The sequence below is a fragment of the Phyllobates terribilis genome, unplaced genomic scaffold (assembly GCF_046119375.1).
Source record: "Phyllobates terribilis strain yellow unplaced genomic scaffold, ASM4611937v1 Scaffold_9__5_contigs__length_417890890, whole genome shotgun sequence".
Lineage (NCBI taxonomy): Eukaryota > Metazoa > Chordata > Amphibia > Anura > Dendrobatidae > Phyllobates > Phyllobates terribilis.
This window is the reverse complement of record NW_027362769.1, coordinates 186,089,983-186,115,814: the sequence shown is the minus strand read 5'-3', so window position 1 is coordinate 186,115,814 and position 25,832 is coordinate 186,089,983. Positions and strand designations below refer to the sequence as shown.

The following is a 25,832-nucleotide window of genomic DNA, read 5'->3' as shown; positions in this document are numbered from 1 at the left end:
TATTCGCTCACTGATATGTTCCCATCTGTCCCCGCAGTTCCAATTGACCACTCAGACCTGGTCGCCGACCTATTGAAGGAGCTGTCCAATCACAATGAGCGAGTGGAGGAGCGGAAAGGAGCGCTGTGCGAGCTGCTGAAGATCACACGCGAGGACAACCTCGGGGTCTGGGAAGAGCATTTCAAAACCATCCTCCTCCTCCTCCTGGAGACCCTGGGAGACAAAGACGTAAGAACCGGGAATTACTAGCGAAGCGAGAATGACGTGGACGTCTAACCGACCACATAATGGCGCAATTGAAAAGTTCTGCAACTTTCTAATCACTGTTTTACCTTCCTGTCACTGAATGGAAGGATTACGGGCCTGTGTGATCAGCACTAGGCCAGGACAATGAATGTTTCCATTCACTGATGGGAAGCAGCGGTCTTGAAGTCTGCTCACGTGCTGTGATAGTTTTGACTTTCCGCTGGTTGGCGTCAGGCGCCGCTGCTTCTTCCTCTTCTAAGGGTATGTGCACACGATGCAGAAATGAAGCAGAAAATTTCTGCATCTCCCTGGCAGAAAAAACGCATGCAGATTGTGCATGCGTTTTTCCTGCAGAATACATGCGGATCCACATGCGGATTCACATGCGTTTCCGCATGCAGATTGACAAGCGCTTTCCAGGCGATTTTAGCATCACTTGGAAAGTGCTTGACAACTAGGTCACACTATATAAATCCATGCAAACAGCATGGATTTATATAGTGTGACCCGAGAGAGTGTATATACTTACCTCTGATGGCCCGCGCTGTCCTGCTTTACACTCCGTTCTCCCGGCTGCCGGCAACTTTGAATTGAAAGACCTGCCGACGTCAGCGTCACGTGACCCGTCACATGACTCTGACGTCAGCGCAGGTCCTTCAACTCACTGCAAGTGCCGGGAACCAAGCAGGAGCGCTGCGCGGACCGACAGATGGTAAGTATATATATATTTTTTATTTTATTCTTGTTTTACAGCTTTTTTTAATGGTACCTGGGTGTGGAGGAGACTCTCCTGTCCTCCACACCCGGGTACCATCCGCACATTAGAACGCACCAATAACGCAAGTACAGATGCAGTCTTGCAGAATTGGCGCGTTCTAATGCAAGTCAGTGGCGGCGAAAACTCCGCGTTTACGCAAAATTAATTGACATGCTGCGGATTTTTGAGCGCAGCGTTTACGCTGCGGAAAAATCCGCATCATGGGCACAGCACATGCCGATTTCAATTGGGGAACATTGCTGCCCTTCTACCATGCGTTTTTCATGCATTTCCACGGCGTTTACGCACCTGCAAAAACGCCGTGGAAACGCATTAAATACGCATCGTGTGAACTCAGCCTTAGAATTCTTTCTTTTTTTTCAGCACGCGATTCGGGCGTTGGCTTTGAGAGTTCTCCGGGAAATCCTGAGAAACCAACCAGCGAGGTTTAAAAACTACGCGGAGCTGACGATCATGAAGACGCTGGAGGCGCACAAGGATTCTCACAAGGAGGTAAACTTCTTGGATTTCGCTTCCTCTCCTTTTTTCAATGTCGGCTGCAAATGAATGAAAACCTCTATTGTTCTTCTCCGGAGGCTGAACGCCGCCCCTAGACCCTCGTCCGCCCCTGGACCCTCGTCCGCCCCTGGACCCTCGTCCGCCCCACCTCTAATAACTCCTGGCTCTCAGCATTTACCTGCACTGACACACTGCAACAACCTCATCATCTGTGAGCTGGGATTGGCAAAAACAGGTTTTCAGCTTCTAGGATTAAACACCTTTCCACTCACTGACCGCAAGCAAAGGTCTTGACCTTGATTACGAACAAGAAACTGAAACACAAACTATATGATAAAATGTTGAAATAAGAGCGGAACGGCCCCGATATCTGCAGCGCTGCCCCTTGTATTACTGAGCGGAGCAGCCCCGGTGTCTGCAGCGCTGCCTCTTATGTTACTGAGCGGAGCGGCCCTGGTGTCTGCAGCGCTGCCCCTTGTATTACTGACCGGAGCGGCCCCGGTGTCTGCAGCGCTGCCCCTTATGTTACTGACCGGAGCGGCCCCGGTGTCTGCAGCGCTGCCCCTTGTATTACTGAGCGGAGCAGCCCCGGTGTCTGCAGCGCTGCCTCTTATGTTACTGAGCGGAGCGGCCCTGGTGTCTGCAGCGCTGCCCCTTGTATTACTGAGCGGAGCAGCCCTGGTGTCTGCAGCGCTGCCTCTTATGTTACTGACCGGAGCGGCCCCGGTGTCTGCAGCGCTGCCCCTTATGTTACTGAGCGGAGCAGCCCCGGTGTCTGCAGCGCTGCCCCTTATGTTACTGAGCGGAGCGGCCCCGTTGTCTGCAGCGCTGCCCCTTGTATTACTGAGCGGAGCGGCCCCGGTGTCTGCAGCGCTGCCTCTTATGTTACTGAGCGGAGCGGCCCTGGTGTCTGCAGCGCTGCCCCTTGTATTACTGACCGGAGCGGCCCTGGTGTCTGCAGCGCTGCCCCTTATGTTACTGAGCGGAGCGGCCCTGGTGTCTGCAGCGCTGCCCCTTATGTTACTGAGCGGAGCGGCCCCGGTGTCTGCAGCGCTGCCCCTTGTATTACTGAGCGGAGCGGCCCTGGTGTCTGCAGCACTGCCCCTTGTATTACTGAGCGGAGCGGCCCCGGTGTCTGCAGCGCTGCCCCTTGTATTACTGAGCGGAGCGGCCCCAATATCTGCAGCGCTGCCCCTTGTATTACTGACCGGAGCGGCCCTGGTGTCTGCAGCGCTGCCCCTTATGTTACTGAGCGGAGCGGCCCTGGTGTCTGCAGCGCTGCCCCTTATGTTACTGAGCGGAGCGGCCCCGGTGTCTGCAGCGCTGCCCCTTGTATTACTGAGCGGAGCTGCCCTGGTGTCTGCAGCGCTGCCCCTTGTATTACTGAGCGGAGCGGCCCCGGTGTCTGCAGCGCTGCCCCTTGTATTACTGAGCGGAGCGGCCCCAATATCTGCAGCGCTGCCCCTTGTATTACTGAGCGGAGCGGGTGTCTGCAGCGCTGCCCCTTGTGTATTATTGAGCGGAGCGGCCCCGGTGTCTGCAGCGCTGCCCCTTATGTTACTGAGCGGAGCGGCCCTGGTGTCTTCAGCACCTCCCTTACATTATTAGGGGGCCTCGGTGCCGTCTATTACGGATTTATGCCACAGATTCCTGTCTGACCCTGCAGCTCGTCCCTCCGCGGCTCGGGTTGCTCTCGCAGGTTGTGCACGGAGCGTTGCAGGTGAACAGTCGCGGGTCTGTTAGATTTGCTGATAAGATTCCAGGAGACATTGTGTTCTGGCGTTCGCTCCTCGTACGATCTGGTTCTGCGCCAGGGCTGCTTTCCTAGTGAAACTGACTCTGTGCCATCCTGGGCTGAAGCTGGGCAGACACGAGGATGTGGGCGGCTCGCTCGTCTCCTCCACTGCCCCGGCCGTGGTTGTTACTTTATCACTTTACATCTGAAATCTAAGCCTTTAATAGAGTGAAAATATCAGGGCTGTGGAGTCGGTAAGCCAAACCTCCGACCCCCTCATACACGACTCCGACCCCCTCATACACGACTTCGACCCCCTCATACACGACTCCGACCCCCTCATACACGTCTCCGACCCCCTCATACACGTCTCCGGCCCCCTCATACACGGCTCCGGCCCCCTCATACACGACTCCGACCCCCTCATACACTGCTCCGGCCCCCTCATACGCGGCTCCGACCCCCTCATACACGGCTCCGGCCCCCTCATACACGGCTCCGGCCCCCTCATACACGGCTCCGGCCCCCTCATACGCGGCTCATGTGTAAGTGATAAATTTACTGCAGCACAGATTCATCTCAGCTAAAAGTCCAGACCCTGAGATCAGGAATAGGACGGACATTTATAGGACATTTCATGACTTTCCCAAATTCCCCACAAACTGCATTGAACGACTGCACCCAATATATTATAGATTATAGGAGTCGTAATGACTCTATGTAATAGATCACTCTGTGTGTAATGACCCTATATAATAGATCCCTCTGTGTGCAATGACTCTATATAATAGATCCCTCTGTGTGTAATGACTCTATATAATAGATCCCTCTGTGTGTAATGACTCTATATAATAGATCGCTCTGTGTGTAATGACTCTATATAATAGATCGCTCTGTGTGTAATGACTCTATATAATAGATCGCTCTGTGTGTAATGACTCTATATAATAGATCCCTCTGTGTGTAATGACTCCATATAATAGATCCCTCTGTGTGTAATGACTCTATATAATAGATCCCTCTGTGTGTAATGACTCTATATAATAGATCCCTCTGTGTGTAATGACTCTATATAATAGATCTCTCTGTGTGTAATGACTATATAATAGATCCCTCTGTGTGTAATGACTCTATATAATAGATCCCTCTGTGTGTAATGACCCTATATAATAGATCCCTCTGTGTGCAATGACTCTATATAATAGATCCCTCTGCGTGTAATGACCCTATATAATAGATCCCTCTGTGTGCAATGACTCTATATAATAGATCCCTCTGTGTGTAATGACTCTATATAATAGATCACTCTGTGTGTAATGACTCTATATAATAGATCCCTCTGCGTGTAATGACTATATATAATAGATCCCTCTGTGTGTAATGACTCTATAGAATAGATCCCTCTGTGTGCAATGACTCTATATAATAGATCACTGTGTGTAATGACTCTATATAATAGATCCCTCTGTGTGTAATGACTCTATATAATAGATCCCTCTGTGTGTAATGACTCTATATAATAGATCCCTCTGTGTGTAATGACTCTATATAATAGATCGCTCTGTGTGTAATGACTCTATATAATAGATCGCTCTGTGTGTAATGACTCTATATAATAGATCCCTCTGTGTGTAATGACTCTATATAATAGATCTCTCTGTGTGTAATGACTCTATATAATAGATCCCTCTGTGTGTAATGACTATATAATAGATCCCTCTGTGTGTAATGACTCTATATAATAGATCCCTCTGTGTGTAATGACTCTATATAATAGATCGCTCTGTGTGTAATGACTCTATATAATAGATCGCTCTGTGTGTAATGACTCTATATAATAGATCCCTCTCTGTGTAATGACTCTATATAATAGATCGCTCTGTGTGTAATGACTCTATATAATAGATCCCTCTGTGTGTGATAACTCTATATAATAGATCCCTCTGTGTGTAATGACTCTATATAATAGATCGCTCTGTGTGTAATGACTCTATATAATCGCTCTGTGTGTAATGACTCTATATAATAGATCCCTCTGTGTGTAATGACTCTATATAATAGATCCCTCTGTGTGTAATGACTCTATATAATAGATCCCTCTGTGTGTAATGACTCTATATAATAGATCCCTCTGTGTGTAATGACTCTATATAATAGATCCCTCTGTGTGTAATGACTCTATATAATAGATCGCTCTGTGTGTAATGACTCTATATAATAGATCCCTCTGTGTGTAATGACTCTATATAATAGATCGCTCTGTGTGTAATGACTCTATATAATAGATCGCTCTGTGTGTAATGACTCTATATAATAGATCCCTCTGTGTGTAATGACTCTATATAATAGATCCCTCTGTGTGTAATGACTCTATATAATAGATCCCTCTGTGTGTAATGACTCTATATAATAGATCCCTCTGTGTGTAATGACTCTATATAATAGATCCCTCTGTGTGTGATGACTCTATATAATAGATCCCTCTGTGTGTAATGACTCTATATAATAGATCCCTCTGTGTGTAATGACTCTATATAATCCCTGTGTGTAATGACTCTATATAATAGATCCCTCTGTGTGTAATGACTCTATATAATAGATCCCTCTGTGTGTAATGACTCTATATAATAGATCCCTCTGTGTGTAATGACTCTATATAATAGATCGCTCTGTGTGTAATGACTCTATATAATAGATCCCTCTGTGTGTAATGACTCTATATAATAGATCCCTCTGCGTGTAATGACTCTATATAATAGATCCCTCTGCGTGTAATGACTCTATATAATAGATCCCTCTGCGTGTAATGACTCTATATAATAGATCCCTCTGCGTGTAATGACTCTATAATAGATCCCTCTGCGTGTAATGACTCTATATAATATAGGAGTTTCACTTTTTGTATTGAAGAACTGAAATAAATTTGATATTCTAATTTACTGTGATGCACCTGTATATGTGTGTGTGTAGATATGTATGTATATAATGTAGATCTACGATATATCATTTCTATGGCTGCACTGACTTTCCCTCTGATCGGATCCGTCCTGCTTCTTCCGCCCATGTACCTATGAGCGCTGTCTGCGGTCGCTCTGCACGGTCTGTGGATGATCTGCAGGCGCTCTGTGCTGTCTGTGGATGATCTGTGGGCGCTCTGCCCTGTCTGTGGATGATCTGCGGGCGCTCTGCGCTGTCTGTGGATGATCAGCGGGTGCTCTGCGTGGCGTCTGAAGGCGCTCTGCGCTGTCTGTGGCTTATCTGCGGTCGCTCTGCGCAGCGTCTGCGGTCGCTCTGCACGGTCTGTGGATGATCTGCAGGCGCTCTGCGCTGTCTGTGGATGATCAGCGGGTGCTCTGCGTGACGTCTGCAGGCGCTCTGCGCTGTCTGTGGCTTATCTGCGGTCGCTCTGCGCAGCGTCTGCGGTCGCTCTGCACGGTCTGTGGCTGATCTGCGGGCGCTCTGTGCTGTCTGTGGATGATCTGCGTGGCGTCTGCAGGCGCTCTGCGCTGTCTGTGGCTGATCTGCGGTCGCTCTGCGCAGCGTCTGCGGTCGCTCTGCGCAGCGTCTGCGGTCGCTCTGCACGGTCTGTGGATGATCTGCGGGCGCTCTGTGCTGTCTGTGGATGATCTGCGGGCGCTCTGTGCTGTCTGTGGATGATCTGCGGGCGCTCTGTGCTGTCTGTGGATGATTTGCGGGCACTCTGCGGGCGCTCTGTGCTGTCTGTGGATGATCTGCGGGCGCTCTGCGTGGCGTCTGCTGGCGCTCTGCGCTGTCTGTGGCTGATCTGCGGTCGCTCTGCGCAGCGTCTGCGGTCGCTCTGCACGGTCTGTGGCTGATCTGCGGGCGCTCTGTGCTGTCTGGATGATCTGCGGTCGCTCTGTGCTGTCTGTGGATGATCTGCGGGCGCTCTGTGCTGTCTGTGGATGATCTGCGGGCGCTCTGCGCGGTCTGTGGATGATCTGCGGGCGCTCTGTGCTGTCTGTGGATGATCTGCGGGCGCTCTGTGCTGTCTGTGGATGATCTGCGGGCGCTCTGCCCTGTCTGTGGATGATCTCCGGGCGCTCTGCGCGGTCTGTGGATGATCTGCGGGCGCTCTGCGCTGTCTGTGGCTGATCTGCGGGCGCTCTGCGCTGTCTGTGGCTGATCTGCGGGCGCTCTGCGCTGTCTGTGGCTGATCTGCGGGCGCTCTGCGCTGTCTGTGGCTGATCTGCGGGCGCTCTGCGCTGTCTGTGGCTGATCTGCGGGCGCTCTGCGCTGTCTGTGGCTGATCTGTGGGCGCTCTGCGCTGTCTGTGGCTGATCTGTGGGCGCTCTGCGCTGTCTGTGGCTGATCTGCGGGCGCTCTGCGCTGTCTGTGGCTGATCTGCGGGCGCTCTGCGCTGTCTGTGGCTGATCTGCGGGCGCTCTGCGCTGTCTGTGGCTGATCTGCGGGCGCTCTGCGCTGTCTGTGGCTGATCTGCGGGCGCTCTGCGCTGTCTGTGGCTAATTTGCGGGCGCTCTGCGCTGTCTGTGGCTAATTTGCGGGCGCTCTGCGCTGTCTGTGGCTAATTTGCGGGCGCTCTGCGCTGTCTGTGGCTGATCTGCGGGCTCTCTGCGCGGTCTGTGGATTTTCTGCGGGCGCTCTGTGCGGTCTGTGGATTTTCTGCGGGCGCTCTGTGCTGTCTGTGGATGATCTGCGGGCGCTCTGCTGTCTGTGGATGATCTGCGGGCGCTCTGTGCTGTCTGTGGATGATCTGCGGGCGCTCTGTGCTGTCTGGATGATCTGCGGGCGCTCTGCGCTGTCTGTGGATGATCTGCGGGCGCTCTGCGCTGTCTGTGGATGATCTGCGGGCGCTCTGCGCTGTCTGTGGATGATCTGCGGGCGCTCTGCGCTGTCTGTGGATGATCTGCGGGCGCTCTGCGCGGTCTGTGGATGATCTGCGGGCGCTCTGCGCTGTCTGTGGATGATCTGCGGGCGCTCTGCGCTGTCTGTGGATGATCTGCGGGCGCTCTGCGCTGTCTGTGGATGATCTGCGGGCGCTCTGCGCTGTCTGTGGATGATCTGCGGGCGCTCTGCGTTGTCTGTGGATGATCTGCTGGCGCTCTGCGCAGTCTGTGGATGATCTGCGGGCGCTCTGCTCGGCATCTGCTGGCGCTCTGTGCTGTCTGTGGATGATCTGCGGGCGCTCTGCTCGGCATCTGCTGGCGCTCTGCGCTGTCTGTGGATGATCTGCGGGCGCTCTGCGCGGCGTCTGTGGATGATCTGCGGGCGCTCTGCGCTGTCTGTGGATGATCTGTGGGCGCTCTCCGCGGTCTGTGGATGATCTGTGGGCGCTCTCCACGGTCTGTGGATGATCTGTGGGCGCTCTCCGCGGTCTGTGGATGATCTGTGGGCGCTCTGTGCTGTCTGTGGATGATCTGCGGGCGCTCTGTGCTGTCTGTGGATGATCTGCGGGCGCTCTGTGCTGTCTGTGGATGATCTGCGGGCGCTCTGTGCTGTCTGTGGATGATCTGCGGGCGCTCTGCCCGGCGTCTGCTGGCGCTCTGCGCAGTCTGTGGATGATCTGCGGGCGCTCTGCCCGGCGTCTGATGGCGCTCTGCGCTGTCTGTGGCTGATCTGCGGGCGCTCTGCGCTGTCTGTGGCTGATCTGCGGGCGCTCTGCGCTGTCTGTGGCTGATCTGCGGGCGCTCTGCGCTGTCTGTGGCTGATCTGCGGGCGCTGTGCGCTGTCTGTGGCTGATCTGCGGGCGCTCTGCGCTGTCTGTGGCTGATCTGCGGGCGCTCTGCGCTGTCTGTGGCTGATCTGCGGGCGCTCTGCGCTGTCTGTGGCTGATCTGCGGGCTCTCTGCGCGGTCTGTGGATGATCTGCGGGCGCTCTGCGCTGTCTGTGGATGATCTGCGGGCGCTCTGCGCTGTCTGTGGATGATCTGCGGGCGCTCTGTGCTGTCTGTGGATGATCTGCAGGCGCTCTGCGCTGTCTGTGGATGATCAGCGGGTGCTCTGCGTGGCGTCTGCAGGCGCTCTGCGCTGTCTTTGGCTTATCTGCGGTCGCTCTGCGCAGCGTCTGCGGTCGCTCTGCACGGTCTGTGGCTGATCTGCGGGCGCTCTGTGCTGTCTGTGGATGATCTGCGTGGCGTCTGCAGGCGCTCTGCGCTGTCTGTGGCTGATCTGCGGTCGCTCTGCGCAGCGTCTGCTGTCGCTCTGCACGGTCTGTGGATGATCTGCGGGCACTCTGCGGGCGCTCTGTGCTGTCTGTGTATGATCTGCGGGCGCTCTGTGCTGTCTGTGGATGATCTGCGGGTGCTCTGCGTGGCGTCTGCTGGCGCTCTGCGCTGTCTGTGGCTGATCTGCGGTCGCTCTGCGCAGCGTCTGCGGTCGCTCTGCACGGTCTGTGGCTGATCTGCGGGCGCTCTGTGCTGTCTGTGGATGATCTGCGGTCGCTCTGTGCTGTCTGGATGATCTGCGGGCGCTCTGTGCTGTCTGTGGATGATCTGTGGGCGCTCTGCGCGGTCTGTGGATGATCTGCGGGCGCTCTGTGCTGTCTGTGGATGATCTGCGGGCGCTCTGTGCTGTCTGTGGATGATCTTCGGGCGCTCTGCCATGTCTGTGGATGATCTCCGGGCGCTCTGCGCGGTCTGTAGATGATCTGCGGGCGCTCTGCGCTGTCTGTGGCTGATCTGCGGGCGCTCTGCGCAGTCTGTGGATGATCTGCGGGCGCTCTGCCCGGCGTCTGCTGGCGCTCTGCGCTGTCTGTGGCTGATCTGCGGGCGCTCTGCGCTGTCTGTGGCTGATCTGCGGGCGCTCTGCGCTGTCTGTGGCTGATCTGCGGGCGCTCTGCGCTGTCTGTGGCTGATCTGCGGGCGCTCTGCGCTGTCTGTGGCTGATCTGCGGGCGCTCTGCGCTGTCTGTGGCTGATCTGCGGGCGCTCTGCGCTGTCTGTGGCTGATCTGCGGGCGCTCTGCGCGGTCTGTGGATGATCTGCGGGCGCTCTGCGCTGTCTGTGGATGATCTGCGTGGCGTCTGCAGGCGCTCTGCGCTGTCTGTGGCTTATCTGCGGTCGCTCTGCACGGTCTGTGGCTGATCTGCGGGCGCTCTGTGCTGTCTGTGGATGATCTGCGTGGCGTCTGCAGGCGCTCTGCGCTGTCTGTGGCTGATCTGCGGTCGCTCTGCGCAGCGTCTGCTGTCTGTGGATGCACGGTCTGTGGATGCACGGTCTGTGGATGCACGGTCTGTGGATGATCTGCGGGCGCTCTGTGCTGTCTGTGGATGATCTGCGGGCGCTCTGTGCTGTCTGTGGATGATCTGCGGGCGCTCTGTGCTGTCTGTGGATGATTTGCGGGCACTCTGCGGGCGCTCTGTGCTGTCTGTGTATGATCTGCGGGCGCTCTGTGCTGTCTGTGGATGATCTGCGGGCGCTCTGCGTGGCGTCTGCTGGCGCTCTGCGCTGTCTGTGGCTGATCTGCGGTCGCTCTGCGCAGCGTCTGCGGTCGCTCTGCGCTGTCTGTGGCTGATCTGCGGGCGCTCTGCGCTGTCTGTGGCTGATCTGCGGGCGCTCTGTGCTGTCTGTGGATGATCTGCGGTCGCTCTGTGCTGTCTGTGGATGATCTGCGGGCGCTCTGTGCTGTCTGTGGATGATCTGCGGGCGCTCTGCGCGGTCTGTGGATGATCTGCGGGCGCTCTGTGCTGTCTGTGGATGATCTGCGGGCGCTCTGTGCTGTCTGTGGATGATCTTCGGGCGCTCTGCCATGTCTGTGGATGATCTCCGGGCGCTCTGCGCGGTCTGTGGATGATCTCCGGGCGCTCTGCGCTGTCTGTGGCTGATCTGCGGGCGCTCTGCGCTGTCTGTGGCTGATCTGCGGGCGCTCTGCGCTGTCTGTGGCTGATCTGTGGGCGCTCTGCGCTGTCTGTGGCTGATCTGCGGGCTGTCTGCGCTGTCTGAGGCTGATCTGCGGGCGCTCTGCGCTGTCTGTGGCTGATCTGCGGGCGCTGTCTGTGGCTGATCTGCGGGCGCTCTGCGCTGTCTGTGGCTGATCTGCGGGCGCTCTGCGCTGTCTGTGGCTGATCTGCGGGCGCTCTGCGCTGTCTGTGGCTAATTTGCGGGCGCTCTGCGCTGTCTGTGGCTAATTTGCGGGCGCTCTGCGCTGTCTGTGGCTGATCTGCGGGCGCTCTGCGCTGTCTGTGGCTGATCTGCGGGCTCTCTGTGCGGTCTGTGGATTTTCTGCGGGCGCTCTGTGCTGTCTGTGGATGATCTGCGGGCGCTCTGTGCTGTCTGTGGATGATCTGCGGGCGCTCTGCGCTGTCTGTGGCTGATCTGCGGGCGCTGTCTGTGGCTGATCTGCGGGCGCTCTGCGCTGTCTGTGGCTGATCTGCGGGCGCTCTGCGCTGTCTGTGGCTGATCTGCGGGCGCTCTGCGCTGTCTGTGGCTAATTTGCGGGCGCTCTGCGCTGTCTGTGGCTAATTTGCGGGCGCTCTGCGCTGTCTGTGGCTGATCTGCGGGCGCTCTGCGCTGTCTGTGGCTGATCTGCGGGCTCTCTGTGCGGTCTGTGGATTTTCTGCGGGCGCTCTGTGCTGTCTGTGGATGATCTGCGGGCGCTCTGTGCTGTCTGTGGATGATCTGCGGGCGCTCTGCGCTGTCTGTGGCTGATCTGCGGGCGCTCTGCGCTGTCTGTGGATTTTCTGCGGGCGCTCTTTGCGGTCTGTGGATTTTCTGCGGGCGCTCTGTGCTGTCTGTGGATGATCTGCGGGCGCTCTGTGCTGTCTGTGGATGATCTGCGGGCGCTCTGTGCTGTCTGTGGATGATCTGCGGGCGCTCTGTGCTGTCTGGATGATCTGCGGGCGCTCTGCGCTGTCTGTGGATGATCTGCGGGCGCTCTGCGCTGTCTGTGGATGATCTGCGGGCGCTCTGCGCTGTCTGTGGATGATCTGCGGGCGCTCTGCGCTGTCTGTGGATGATCTGCGGGCGCTCTGCGCGGTCTGTGGATGATCTGCGGGCGCTCTGCGCGGTCTGTGGATGATCTGTGGGCGCTCTGCGCTGTCTGTGGATGATCTGTGGGCGCTCTGCGCTGTCTGGATGATCTGTGGGCGCTCTGCGCTGTCTGTGGATGATCTGCGGGCGCTCTGCGCTGTCTGTGGATGATCTGCGGGCGCTCTGCGCTGTCTGTGGATGATCTGCGGGCGCTCTGCGCTGTCTGTGGATGATCTGCGGGCGCTCTGCGCTGTCTGTGGATGATCTGCGGGCGCTCTTTGCTGTCTGTGGATGATCTGCGGGCGCTCTGCGCGGTCTGTGGATGATCTGCGGGCGCTCTGCTCGGCATCTGCTGGCGCTCTGCGCTGTCTGTGGATGATCTGTGGGCGCTCTGCGCGGCGTCTGTGGATGATCTGCGGGCGCTCTGCGCTGTCTGTGGATGATCTGTGGGCGCTCTCCGCGGTCTGTGGATGATCTGTGGGCGCTCTCCGCGGTCTGTGGATGATCTGTGGGCGCTCTCCGCGGTCTGTGGATGATCTGTGGGCGCTCTCCGCGGTCTGTGGATGATCTGTGGGCGCTCTCCGCGGTCTGTGGATGATCTGCGGGCGCTCTGTGCTGTCTGTGGATGATCTGCGGGCGCTCTGTGCTGTCTGTGGATGATCTGCGGGCGCTCTGTGCTGTCTGTGGATGATCTGCGGGCGCTCTGCCCGGCGTCTGCTGGCGCTCTGCGCAGTCTGTGGATGATCTGCGGGCGCTCTGCCCGGCGTCTGCTGGCGCTCTGCGCTGTCTGTGGCTGATCTGCGGGCGCTCTGCGCTGTCTGTGGCTGATCTGCGGGCGCTCTGCGCTGTCTGTGGCTGATCTGCGGGCGCTCTGCGCTGTCTGTGGCTGATCTGCGGGCGCTCTGCGCTGTCTGTGGCTGATCTGCGGGCGCTCTGCGCTGTCTGTGGCTGATCTGCGGGCGCTCTGCGCTGTCTGTGGCTGATCTGCGGGCGCTCTGCGCTGTCTGTGGCTGATCTGCGGGCGCTCTGCGCTGTCTGTGGCTGATCTGCGGGCGCTCTGCGCTGTCTGTGGCTGATCTGCGGGCGCTCTGCGCTGTCTGTGGCTGATCTGCGGGCGCTCTGCGCTGTCTGTGGCTGATCTGCGGGCGCTCTGCGCTGTCTGTGGCTGATCTGCGGGCGCTCTGCGCTGTCTGTGGCTGATCTGCGGGCGCTCTGCGCTGTCTGTGGCTGATCTGCGGGCGCTCTGCGCTGTCTGTGGCTGATCTGCGGGCGCTCTGCGCTGTCTGTGGATGATCTGCGGGCGCTCTGCCCGGCGTCTGCTGGCGCTCTGCGCAGTCTGTGGATGATCTGCGGGCGCTCTGCCCGGCGTCTGCTGGCGCTCTGCGCAGTCTGTGGATGATCTGCGGGCGCTCTGCGCGGCACACAGGGGAAGCTTTGTGTGCCGGTTAATATTTACAGGTACATTCCTGCGCACGCAGCTGCCGTGACTAATGAGCGAGAGCAGCTCCAGAATACATTACTCTCCCGCTGCAGGAAGGATAGTCCTCCGGCCTCGGGGGGAAGCCGGGTGGTGGCCCCCTAAGTTCCCTATGTAACAGTCTGGAGCCTCTTATCTCTCCCCCATCCTTCTGGCTGGAGATCAGCGGCTCCAGAAATGGGGGTGACCTGAGGCAGCAGAAGTGTCTGGTCAGTTCAGGGGGGAGCTGTTGGTGTGTATCAGCCGATGCAGATTACAGCCCCCCAGATCCCGTCTCTTCTGATCCCAGCGTCTGGAAGCTTTTCTAGTTTACCGTGGGCTGCAGCTGCGGAGCGTTCACCCATCCCAGGTCCTCCAGGTGCTGCAATGCGACTGGGGCCATTGTGGTTCGGAACACCATCCATCATCCAAAGAATGATGTGAATGTAGTCCTGTCCAGGGCGACCCAAGACCCTTCTAAAACCTCACATTATAGTAACAGGTGAGACCAGCCTGACCGCAAACCAGAACCCTGCTCTGCCCGAATGTCCCAGCCAAGTGTCGGTGATACGGACGTGTGGATGGATTCTCGGGTCTGTAGTCTGTGGCCGCTGGACAAGAGGCTCGAGGACGTCTTGGCTGCTGGTATCTCCATCGCAGCTTGGATCAGCTGGGTGCAGGTGGTTGTGCCGGGGGCGGGTGCAGGTGGTTGTGCCGGGGGCGGGTGCAGGTGGTTGTGCCGGGGGCGGGTGCAGGTGGCTGTGCTGGGGGCGGGTGCAGGTGGTTGTGCCAGGGCGGGTGCAGATGGCTGTGCCGGGGGCGGGTGCAGGTGGCTGTGCCGGGGGCGGGTGCAGGTGGCTGTGCCGGGGGCGGGTGCAGGTGGCTGTGCCGGGGGCGGGTGCAGGTGGCTGTGCCGGGGGCGGGTGCAGGTGGCTGTGCCGGCCCTGGCTGATCAGCTGGGAACCGAAAGGTAAGAGATGTCTGCGCCCCGTTCAGCGGCCACAGGTCGGAGTCCCGAGAACCGATCTGTGCGTCCTCCATTATCATTCATGGCGCCGGTGTCCACGTTGCTTATAGTTTGTGGGCGCAGACACTACACCCCATCCATTACCAGGACCGATTGTCAAGACACATGAACATCTCCCCTAAGTGAATGTCACCTCTGATGCTGAACTCTGAGACCATCGTCACATCTCGTCTCCCCTGAATCTGGTAAAATCCTGAGCTAATAGGTTTTGTTTTATTGGAGGTAGCAGAGCTGAGCGCTCTCAGGGTCCCGTCTAAGTGGCTTTTACTCTGTGTACTCTGCTTTTCTCTATGAATGCTGCAGTAAATCTCCCTCCGGGCAGTAATTGCTTCATCTAAAAGTTTATGGGCTGTTTATACAACAAAAAGCATGGAGGATATGATCAGCTCACCTATCCATGAGTGCACAGGATCCCAAATCCAAGGGAAGGCCGTCCTCAAAACCAGGGTGATGCCGCACTTCAGATAAAATATAAAGGTTTATACCGTCGATGAAAACATTCATAAAAAGTGAGTCCACATCATCCGAGGAAAAAGTCCCAAAGATTCAAGGTGCTGGTAGACGCGATTCGAATTAACATTTGTGGAGGACGGACGAGCTCTCAGCAGGGTGGGAACAGATCCAGGGAACAGCCAGTGGCACAGATCCGGGGACCCTCTGCAGGGTGGGAACAGCGTGTGGCACAGATCCGGGAACCCTCCTCTGCAGGGTGGGAACAGCGTGTGGCACAGATCCGGGAACCCTCCTCTGCAGGGTGGGAACAGCGCGCGGCACAGATTCGGGAACCCTCCTCCACAGGGTGGGAACACCGTGCGGCACAGATTCGGGAACCCTCCTCTGCAGGGTGGGAACAGCGTGCGGCACAGATCCGGGAACCCTCCTCCGCAGGGTGGGAACAGCGTGCGACACAGATCCGGGGACCCTCCGCAGGGTGGGAACAGCGTGCGGCACAGATCCGGGAACCCTCCTCCGCAGGGTGGGAAGAGCGTGCGGCACAGATTCGGGAACCCTCCTCCGCAGGGTGGGAACAGCCCCCGGCACAGATCTGGGGACCCTCCGCAGGGTGGGAACACCGTGCGGCACAGATCCGGGAACCCTCCTCTGCAGGGTGGGAACAGCGTGCGGCACAGATCCGGGAACCCTCCTCCGCAGGGTAGGAACAGCGTGCGACACAGATCCGGGGACCCTCCGCAGGGTGGGAACAGCCAGTGGCACAGATCCTGGGACCCTCCGCAGGGTGGGAACAGCGTGCGGCACAGATCCGGGAACCCTCCTCCGCAGGGTGGGAACAGCGTGCGACACAGATCCGGGGACCCTCCGCAGGGTGGGAACAGCCAGTGGCACAGATCCTGGGACCCTCCGCAGGGTGGGAACAGCGTGCGGCACAGATCCGGGAACCCTCCTCTGCAGGGTGGGAACAGCGCGCGGCACAGATCCGGGAACCCTCCTCTGCAGGGTGGGAACAGCGCGCAGCACAGATCCGGAGACCCTCCGCAGGGTGGGAACAGCGTGCGGCACAGATCCGGGAACCCTCCTCTGCAGGGTGGGAACAGCGTGCGGCACAGATCCGGGAACCCTCCTCTGCAGGGTGGGAACAGCGTGCGGCACAGATCCGGGAACCCTCCTCTGCAGGGTGGGTACAGCGTGCGGCACAGATCCGGGAACCCTCCTCTGCAGGGTGGGAACAGCGTGCGGCACAGATCCGGGAACCCTCCTCTGCAGGGTGGGAACAGCGTGCGGCACAGATCCGGGAACCCTCCTCTGCAGGGTGGGAACAGCGTGCGGCACAGATCCGGGAACCCTCCTCCGCAGGGTGGGAACAGCGCGCGGCACAGATCCGGGAACCCTCCATAGGATGGGAACAGCATGCGGCACAGATCCGGGGACCCTCCTCCGCAGGGTGGGAATAGCGTGCGGCACAGATCCGGGGACCCTCCATAGGATGGGAACAGCGTGCGGCACAGATCCGGGAACCCTCCTCCGCAGGGTGGGAATAGCGTGCGGCACAGATCCGGGGACTCTCCGCAGGGTGGGAACAGCGTGCGACACAGATCCGGGAACCCCCCTCCGCAGGGTGGGAACAGCGTGCGGCACAGATCCGGGAACCCCCCTCCGCAGGGTGGGAACAGCGTGCGGCACAGATCCGGGGACCCTCCGCAGGGTGGGAACAGCGTGCGGCACAGATCCGGGGACCCTCCGCAGGGTGGGAACAGCGTGCGGCACAGATCCGGGAACCCTCCTCCGCAGGGTGGGAATAGCGTGCGGCACAGATCCGGGGACCCTCCGCAGGGTGGGAACAGCGTGCGACACAGATCCGGGAACCCCCCTCCGCAGGGTGGGAACAGCGTGCGGCACAGATCCGGGAACCCTCCTCCGCAGGGTGGGAACAGCGTGCGGCACAGATCCGGGGACCCTCTGCAGGGTGGGAACAGCGTGCGGCACAGATCCGGGAACCCCCCTCCGCAGGGTGGGAACAGCGTGCGGCACAGATCTGGGAAACCTCCTCCGCAGGGTGGGAACAGCGTGCGGCACAGATCCGGGGACCCTCCGCAGGGTGATGCCTCGCAACAGGCACTTACATTACGAGGTGCGGATTTTAGAAATTGTTCAAATTCGAGTCCGGCATAGGCTTCACCACTCTGCAGGCGGTCGCAGCCCCGTGTCTAGCTGAGGGGACTCGCTGCTGAGGGTTTGGTACAGTTGTATCCAGTCTGCACAATCTTATTACCATCAGGTATTTGCAGACACTTTTGCACCAAAACGTGTCACTGGGCAGGAAAGCCGCTGCCTATAATGCATACGTTTTTGCTTGTGTTTTTGATGTGTTTTTTCCTACTCGTTAGAAAGTATGAAAGACGCTGCAATAACCCTGACCTGATGCACGAAACTGCTTGAAATCTGCACGGTAAAAATAATCAGCGGGTGCAGAGTCATGAAACTCATTCACTTTGCTGGGACAGTAAAATGCTGCATTTTTTGCAGGAAAAGCGCAACATATGAACAAGCCCTTACAAAGGATTGTCTGCACTGATACACTGTAACTGACCCTCTGCTGTGAGGAGCATTGGGTCTGTTAGAAAGTGAATCTTCATTTATATAAAGATCTGACTGACCATTGTGAACGATTGTCGGCTGCTTTGGCCAAATGAAGTATTGTTAGTGTTGACCACCCGGACGGCGGATCGGGCACCTTAGATATTTTTGGCCCATCAGAAGCACTCGCTCGATTATCAACCATAAAAAAAATATCCAATGCTCGTCTGAGCCAGTTACTACCACCGATGAACGACGTTTTGTCAGCCTTCATTTGTCTCATTCTGGGGGTCGTGGCCCTCGAACCCCTCTTACTTCACTGTGGAGGTGACGTGGATGAGTCCTGTATCTGCAGGTGTTATTGTTCTCTGGTATCAGGCCCCCGATGTTCGCTCCAGGTTGTCATGCTGACTGTTGTGTGTTTCGGGTTGTCATGCTGACTCTTGTGTGTTTCGGGTTGTCGTGCTGACTGTCGTGTGTTTCGGGTTGTTGTGCTGACTGTTGTGTGTTTCAGGTTGTCGTGCTGACTGTTGTGTGTTTCAGGTTGTCGCGCTGGATGTTGTGTGTTTCGGGTTGTCGCGCTGGCTGTTGTGTGTTTCAGGTTGTCGCGCTGGATGTTGTGTGTTTCAGGTTGTCGGGCTGACTGTTGTGTGTTTCAGGTTGTCGGGCTGACTGTTGTGTGTTTCGGGTTGTCGCGCTGACTGTTGTGTGTTTCAGGTTGTCGCGCTGACTGTTGTGTGTTTCGGGTTGTTGCGCTGACTGTTGTGTGTTTCGGGTTGTCGCGCTGACTGTTGTGTGTTTCGGGTTGTCGCGCTGACTGTGGTGTGTTTCGGGTTGTCGCGCTGACTGTTGTGTGTTTCGGGTTGTCGCGCTGACTGTGGTGTGTTTCGGGTTGTCGTGCTGACTGTTGTGTGTTTCGGGTTGTCGCGCTGACTGTGGTGTGTTTCGGGTTGTCGTGCTGACTGTTGTGTGTTTCAGGTTGTCGTGCTGACTGTTGTGTGTTTCGGGTTGTCGCGCTGACTGTGGTGTGTTTCGGGTTGTCGTGCTGACTGTGGTGTGTTTCGGGTTGTCGTGCTGACTGTGGTGTGTTTCGGGTTGTCGCGCTGACTGTTGTGTGTTTCAGGTTGTCGTGCTGACTGGTGTGTTTCAGGTTGTCGTGCTGACTGGTGTGTTTCAGGTTGTCGTGCTGACTGTGGTGTGTTTCAGGTTGTCGTGCTGACTGTGGTGTGTTTCAGGTTGTCGTGCTGACTGTGGTGTGTTTCAGGTTGTCGTGCTGACTGTGGTGTGTTTCGGGTTGTCGCGCTGACTGTTGTGTGTTTCGGGTTGTCGTGCTGACTGTTGTGTGTTTCGGGTTGTCGCGCTGACTGTGGTGTGTTTCGGGTTGTCGCGCTGACTGTTGTGTGTTTCGGGTTGTCGCGCTGACTGTGGTGTGTTTCGGGTTGTCGTGCTGACTGTTGTGTGTTTCAGGTTGTCGTGCTGACTGTTGTGTGTTTCGGGTTGTCGCGCTGACTGTGGTGTGTTTCGGGTTGTCGTGCTGACTGTGGTGTGTTTCGGGTTGTCGTGCTGACTGTGGTGTGTTTCGGGTTGTCGCGCTGACTGTTGTGTGTTTCAGGTTGTCGTGCTGACTGGTGTGTTTCAGGTTGTCGTGCTGACTGGTGTGTTTCAGGTTGTCGTGCTGACTGTGGTGTGTTTCAGGTTGTCGTGCTGACTGTGGTGTGTTTCAGGTTGTCGTGCTGACTGGTGTGTTTCAGGTTGTCGTGCTGACTGTGGTGTGTTTCAGGTTGTCGTGCGGACTGTGGTGTGTTTCAGGTTGTCGTGCTGACTGGTGTGTTTCAGGTTGTCGCGCTGACTGTGGTGTGTTTCGGGTTGTCGCGCTGACTGTGGTGTGTTTCGGGTTGTCGCGCTGACTGTGGTGTGTTTCGGGTTGTCGCGCTGACTGTTGTGTGTTTCAGGTTGTCGCGCTGACTGTTGTGTGTTTCAGGTTGTCAGAGCCGCTGAAGAAGCCGCCTCCACCCTTGCGAGCTCCATCCACCCGGAGCAGTGCATCAAGGTCCTGTGTCCCATCATCCAGACCGCCGACTACCCCATCAACCTCGCCGCCATCAAAATGCAGACTAAAGTCATTGAGCGCATTTCTAAGGAGTCGCTGCATCAGATCCTGCAGGACATCATCCCCGGCTTATTACAGGTGCGGTGCCGTCATCTACAGGTATACGGAGCGTCTCCATATTCAGAGTCAGTCACATTATCTGGGGTCTCCCATTCTGCATCACAGGGGCTTCTCTATAACTCTCCAGTAATGAGGCCACTGACCCCGATCTCTATTCTCCCTGCAGGGCTATGACAATACGGAGAGCAGCGTCCGTAAGGCCAGCGTCTTCTGTCTTGTAGCAATTTATTCTGTGATTGGAGAAGAACTGAAACCGTATCTGGCTCAGCTGACGGGCAGTAAGGTAAGACGGGCGGCCCGCGCCATTGGGGCGAGTCTACACCCTTCGGTGGTATATGGAGTATTTCCCTGGCGGTCACAGTCATGGCTCCCCGTCCTCCAGTCGATCACGTTCACACCGCTCCTTCTGTCACCTCTGACAGATTCCTAATGTCAGTTCCAGACTGATCTGGATGGAGGAGAATCTGCTGCTCGTGCTTCTCCTCCTCCTCCTCCTGCCCCAACGTCTTCTCTTATCGATGGAAGAGTTTACTAACAAAGGAAATGAATGAGGCGGCGGCGATTACCAGCATCACAGATCGTGCCCGTCCTCACCGCCGCCTCCTGGTGGTGATACTATGGGGTCATCTCACGGTTATGCTTGTGTAAGATGGCGCCCGTTCTCACCGCCGCCTCCTGGTGGTGATACTATAGAGTCATCTCACGGTTATACTTATGTAAGATGGTGCCCCTTCTCACCGCCGCCTCCTGGTGGTGATACTATAGAGTCATCTCACGGTTATACTTATGTAAGATGGTGCCTGTTCTCACCGCCGCCTCCTGGTGGTGATACTATGAAGTCATCATCTCACGGTTATGCTTGTGTAAGATGGCGCCCGTCCTCACCGCCGCCTCCTGGTGGTGATACTATAGGGTCATCTCACGGTTATACTTATGTAAGATTGTGCCCGTCCTCACCGCCGCCTCCTGGTGGTGATACTATAGAGTCATCTCACGGTTATACTTATGTAAGATGGTGCCCGTCCTCACCGCCGCCTCCTGGTGGTGATACTATAGAGTCATCTCACGGTTATACTTATGTAAGATGGTGCCCGTCCTCACCGCCGCCTCCTGGTGGTGATACTATAGGGTCATCTCACGGTTATGCTTGTGTAAGATGGCGCCCGTCCTCACCGCCGCCTCCTGGTGGTGATACTATAGAGTCATCTCACGGTTATACTAATGTAAGATGGTGCCCGTTCTCACCGCCGCCTCCTGGTGGTGATACTATAGGGTCATCTCACGGTTATACTTATGTAAGATGGCGCCCATCCTCACCGCCGCCTCCTGGTGGTGATACTATAGGGTCATCTCACGGTTATACTTATGTAAGATGGTGCCCGTTCTCACCACCGCCTCCTGGTGGTGATACTATAGGGTCATCTCACGGTTATACTTATGTAAGATGGTGCCCGTTCTCACCGCCGCCTCCTGGTGGTGATACTATAGGGTCATCTCACGGTTATACTTATGTAAGATGGTGCCTGTTCTCACCGCCGCCTCCTGGTGGTGATACTATAGGGTCATCTCACGGTTATACTTATGTAAGATGGTGCCCATCCTCACCGCCGCCTCCTGGTGGTGATACTATAGGGTCATCTCACGGTTATGCTTATGTAAGATGGCGCCCGTCCTCACCGCCGCCTCCTGGTGGTGATACTATAGGGTCATCTCACGGTTATACTTATGTAAGATGGTGCCTGTTCTCACCGCCGCCTCCTGGTGGTGATACTATAGGGTCATCTCACGGTTATACTTATGTAAGATGGTGCCCGTTCTCACCGCCGCCTCCTGGTGGTGATACTATAGGGTCATCTCACGGTTATACTTATGTAAGATGGTGCCCGTTCTCTCCGCCGCCTCCTGGTGGTGATACTATAGGGTCATCTCACGGTTATACTTATGTAAGATGGTGCCTGTTCTCACTGCCGCCTCCTGGTGGTGATACTATAGGGTCATCTCACGGTTATACTTATGTAAGATGGTGCCCGTTCTCACCGCCGCCTCCTGGTGGTGATACTATAGGGTCATCTCACGGTTATACTTATGTAAGATGGTGCCCGTTCTCTCCGCCGCCTCCTGGTGGTGATACTATAGGGTCATCTCACGGTTATACTTATGTAAGATGGTGCCTGTTCTCACCGCCGCCTCCTGGTGGTGATACTATAGGGTCATCTCACGGTTATGCTTATGTAAGATGGTGCCTGTTCTCACCGCCGCCTCCTGGTGGTGATACTATAGGGTCATCTCACGGTTATACTTATGTAAGATGGTGCCTGTTCTCACCGCCGCCTCCTGGTGGTGATACTATAGGGTCATCTCACGGTTATGCTTATGTAAGATGGCGCCCGTTCTCACCGCCGCCTCCTGGTGGTGATACTATAGGGTCATCTCACGGTTATACTTATGTAAGATGGTGCCCGTTCTCACCGCCGCCTCCTGGTGGTGATACTATAGGGTCATCTCACGGTTATGCTTATGTAAGATGGTGCCCGTCCTCACCGCCGCCTCCTGGTGGTGATACTATAGGGTCATCTCACGGTTATACTTATGTAAGATGGCGCCCGTTCTCACCGCCGCCTCCTGGTGGTGATACTATAGGGTCATCTCACGGTTATACTTATGTAAGATGGTGCCCGTTCTCACCGCCGCCTCCTGGTGGTGATACTATAGGGTCATCTCACGGTTATACTTATGTAAGATGGTGCCTGTTCTCACCGCCGCCTCCTGGTGGTGATACTATAGGGTCATCTCACGGTTATACTTATGTAAGATGGTGCCTGTTCTCACCGCCGCCTCCTGGTGGTGATACTATAGGGTCATCTCACGGTTATGCTTATGTAAGATGGCGGCGGGGCTGATCGGTGACCCCTCTGCTGGTCTCCATTACTTTAGGGCTCAGACATTTTGTTGGTAATAAGTTCATTGAATCCTTTTTCCTTTTTTTTTCCCACAGATGAAACTTTTAAACTTGTACATTAAAAGAGCGCAGACCACGAACAGCAACAGCAGCTCGTCCTCCGACGTCTCCACACACAGTTAGTGGCGCCGCTCTGTCCTGGGCGGCTTCTAGAAAGTGGCGGCGGAGCATTCGCCAGCACCTCCCACGCGCAGGATGGCGTCCGGGGACGGCCGCGAGTAACACTAAGAGAACTGACGACTTTACCAGCGGAGGGGCCGGCGAGGCTCCCGGGGGGGCTCCAGCGCTGAAGGGGTTTTATTAGTCCAGAAAGTGGCATTTCTCCTCCATTTATTGAATTTTCCTAAAATGTAAAAAAAAAAAAAATAAAGACAATAACTGCCCCGGTCCTGAGCGGCAAAGAAGACGCCGCGAACCACGAGCCACGAGCTGCGAGCCACGAGCCGCCTCTGAAGAGTTGTTGCAATCAGTATTTTATTTAACTAAAATGTATGTGAATTATCAAATTCTCTTTCTTGAACTGAATGTAGATTTCTGACCCGGTGAGGAGGCGATCTCCCTCGGCTTCTGGCTGCAGACATCGCCGCTGCCGCTGGTTTGCCGTCTTGGTTCTTTGGTTCTTTTTCTTACCTGTTTTGCTGTTTTATTTTGTAAATATTCAGCGAGCTCATTTTACTGCAGCCGGTGCCGTCCGCGGAGGGAGCTGCTCACACAGTGTTTAACCAGACACATTAAAACTATTTCACATTCTGCGAGTGGACGAGACCTTATTTAAACGCCCGTTCTCCTTCCCACAATCCTCAGCATGTGGCTAAGGCGCCCTCCTATCTGCACCGGCGGGCGGGGAGCAGCAGCGTCCGGGGCCGGCGGGGGGGAGCAGCAGCGTCCGGGGCCGGCGGGACAAGCGCTGATTCTTTTAAAACTTTTTAAAAAAAAAAAGAGAAGATTGGCGCGGTCAAGACGCTTTTACAGTGTCGACCTTCAGCTGTGAGTAAAGTTGCGCTTGTTGAAGGACAGTTGGGCTGTTTCCAGTGAAGGGTTAAGTTGTTTTTAAGTTTCAGTCCGAGTCTTACTCCTGTATGCGCCCCATGGCACGTCTGCAGGATCTGGATGAGGTCCTCGGATGGTGCAGGAGGTGGTGGCCGACGTCCACATTTAGTGGTGTCCCCCCCGGTGTAACATGAAGGGACTGGCAGCCATTATTGCACTTAATGAGGACTGCGCCGCTCCGGGCTCGGCCTCCTCTCTGCACCAGGACTCCAGCAGAGGTCCTCACTCCTGCAGTCTGGTGGTCTCAGTTCTGATTTTGTGCATTGAGTTTTCCATCTCCGGGGGATTTGTCTGTCACTTTATTTATAAGATATTTAATCACCATGTAAATAGAAAGCGCCACGTTGTCCCGGTGAGATTGAGAGATGCCTGCTCTGTGTGAACGATGCTATAATGGAGGGTGCAGAGCGTGGCTCCGGCACGGGGTCTATGTATCCTATTGTTACGCAGGTGTCCCCTCCGCAGCGCAGATGGAGTGCACCTCGGTCCTCATTCAGATTTGGAGTGCTATGCTTGATCCCTATTGACTGTACCGGTGGCGGCCGGATCCCCCCGCTGTCGCTCTAATGAACTAATACTGTAAGGATTTCTTCTTTTGTGGCCTCGCTTTTTCATCCAGCGTCACATTACGTAACTAGCGGCTTGTGTAGCTCCGGCCTCCAGCCGTCTGTGGCTGCAGCTGCGGGTCTGGGTGGCTGCAGCTGCGGCGCTTTATCACTAATGGAAATTTATAAAGAAAAAGCAGCTTTAATACCAAATCCCACCTTGCAGTCCTGTAGTCCCTTAGACTGGGAGTAGCGGTGGCATGTATCCCCCCAGCTCATGGGCAGCGATGCTCTGGATGTTGCCCACTAACAGCCTGTCTGATCCCAGCTCAGTTGTCTTTTTATCACTTGTCCCCATCACACCCTGTGTATTCTGTACAGAGCTCCTTACACATCAGAGGCGTCTCTGGGGGGGGGGTCACCATTGCACCGAGTGGGGGGGGGGCCCCAGCACCACATTTTACAGCAGATTGAGGAGTACAAGGGGTAATGTGCATGGATTATATCTGTATTTATATCTGGATTGTTCACCTTCCCTGTGTATCATGACAATTGTACAGATGTTTTGTTTTTTTTTCTTTCTTTTGTTGCATTAACCTGTATGTGATAGAATTTGCTATAAAAGAAAACGAGAAGAAAAAAAAAAAAATCTTGAGTTTGCTTTAGAATAAATTCAATTTATGTTTATGTCTGGACGTCTTCTTTGACCTAATCACATAATGGCCGTTTCCTGTACGGGAGCAGATTTGTCGCAGTTTTATACCCAATGTTACATAATAGAAGCCACAGAAAAATGACTCGATCGCAAACAAAGCCATCAATGTCTCATCAACTGGGGTCTTTTTTTTAACCTTTCTCCCCCAATTGTACATTTTGTCACTAGATTATCTATAATCCACAATGTTATGTGTAGTGAGGAAATCATCCGGCCCTTGTATAAAGCTGTTATAGTGTCGGCCATCACTACCTCTTGTGGTCGGCATCCACAGTCTGACTGCTCTGACTGTAAAGAACCCTTTCCTGTTTAGCTTCCCATTTTTCCATCCTCTCATCATATGAGAGGCCTCCGTCCTGTGGAATAATCCAGTTTCCCGTCTTTGAACGGACTCTAACTTCTGAATATCCTTTTTAAAATGTGGAGCCCAAAACTGGATCCCTTATTCCAGATGTGGCCTCACTAGTGGTTTATAAAGGGGCAACAGTACGTTGGAATCGCAGGACTTTATTTCTCTTTTTACACAACCTAAAATCTTGTTTGCTTTTGTGGCTGCTGCCTGACATTGAGTGCTGCTGCTCAGTTACTTGTAACCAGAATCCCCCATCCTTCTCCTGCTCTGTAGTCCTGAGTATCCTCCCATCTAATGTGTATGCAGCAATAGGATTACTCCGTCC

The 25,832-nt window shown here is 55.6% G+C and overlaps 1 protein-coding gene across 1 annotated transcript in view; it reads left to right on the top strand.

The window, feature by feature from the left end:
- Positions 1–23,595, top strand: part of CLASP1 (cytoplasmic linker associated protein 1) — a 251,238-nt gene extending 227,643 nt beyond the window's left edge. The window contains exons 38-42 of the mRNA XM_073647506.1: positions 38–228; positions 1,388–1,516; positions 19,698–19,904; positions 20,053–20,169; positions 22,882–23,595. Coding sequence (XP_073503607.1) covers positions 38–228; positions 1,388–1,516; positions 19,698–19,904; positions 20,053–20,169; positions 22,882–22,968 — 731 coding nt within the window. The 3' untranslated portion in view covers positions 22,969–23,595. The remainder of the gene's footprint in view (positions 1–37; positions 229–1,387; positions 1,517–19,697; positions 19,905–20,052; positions 20,170–22,881) is intronic.
- The last annotated feature ends 2,237 nt before the right edge of the window (positions 23,596–25,832 follow it).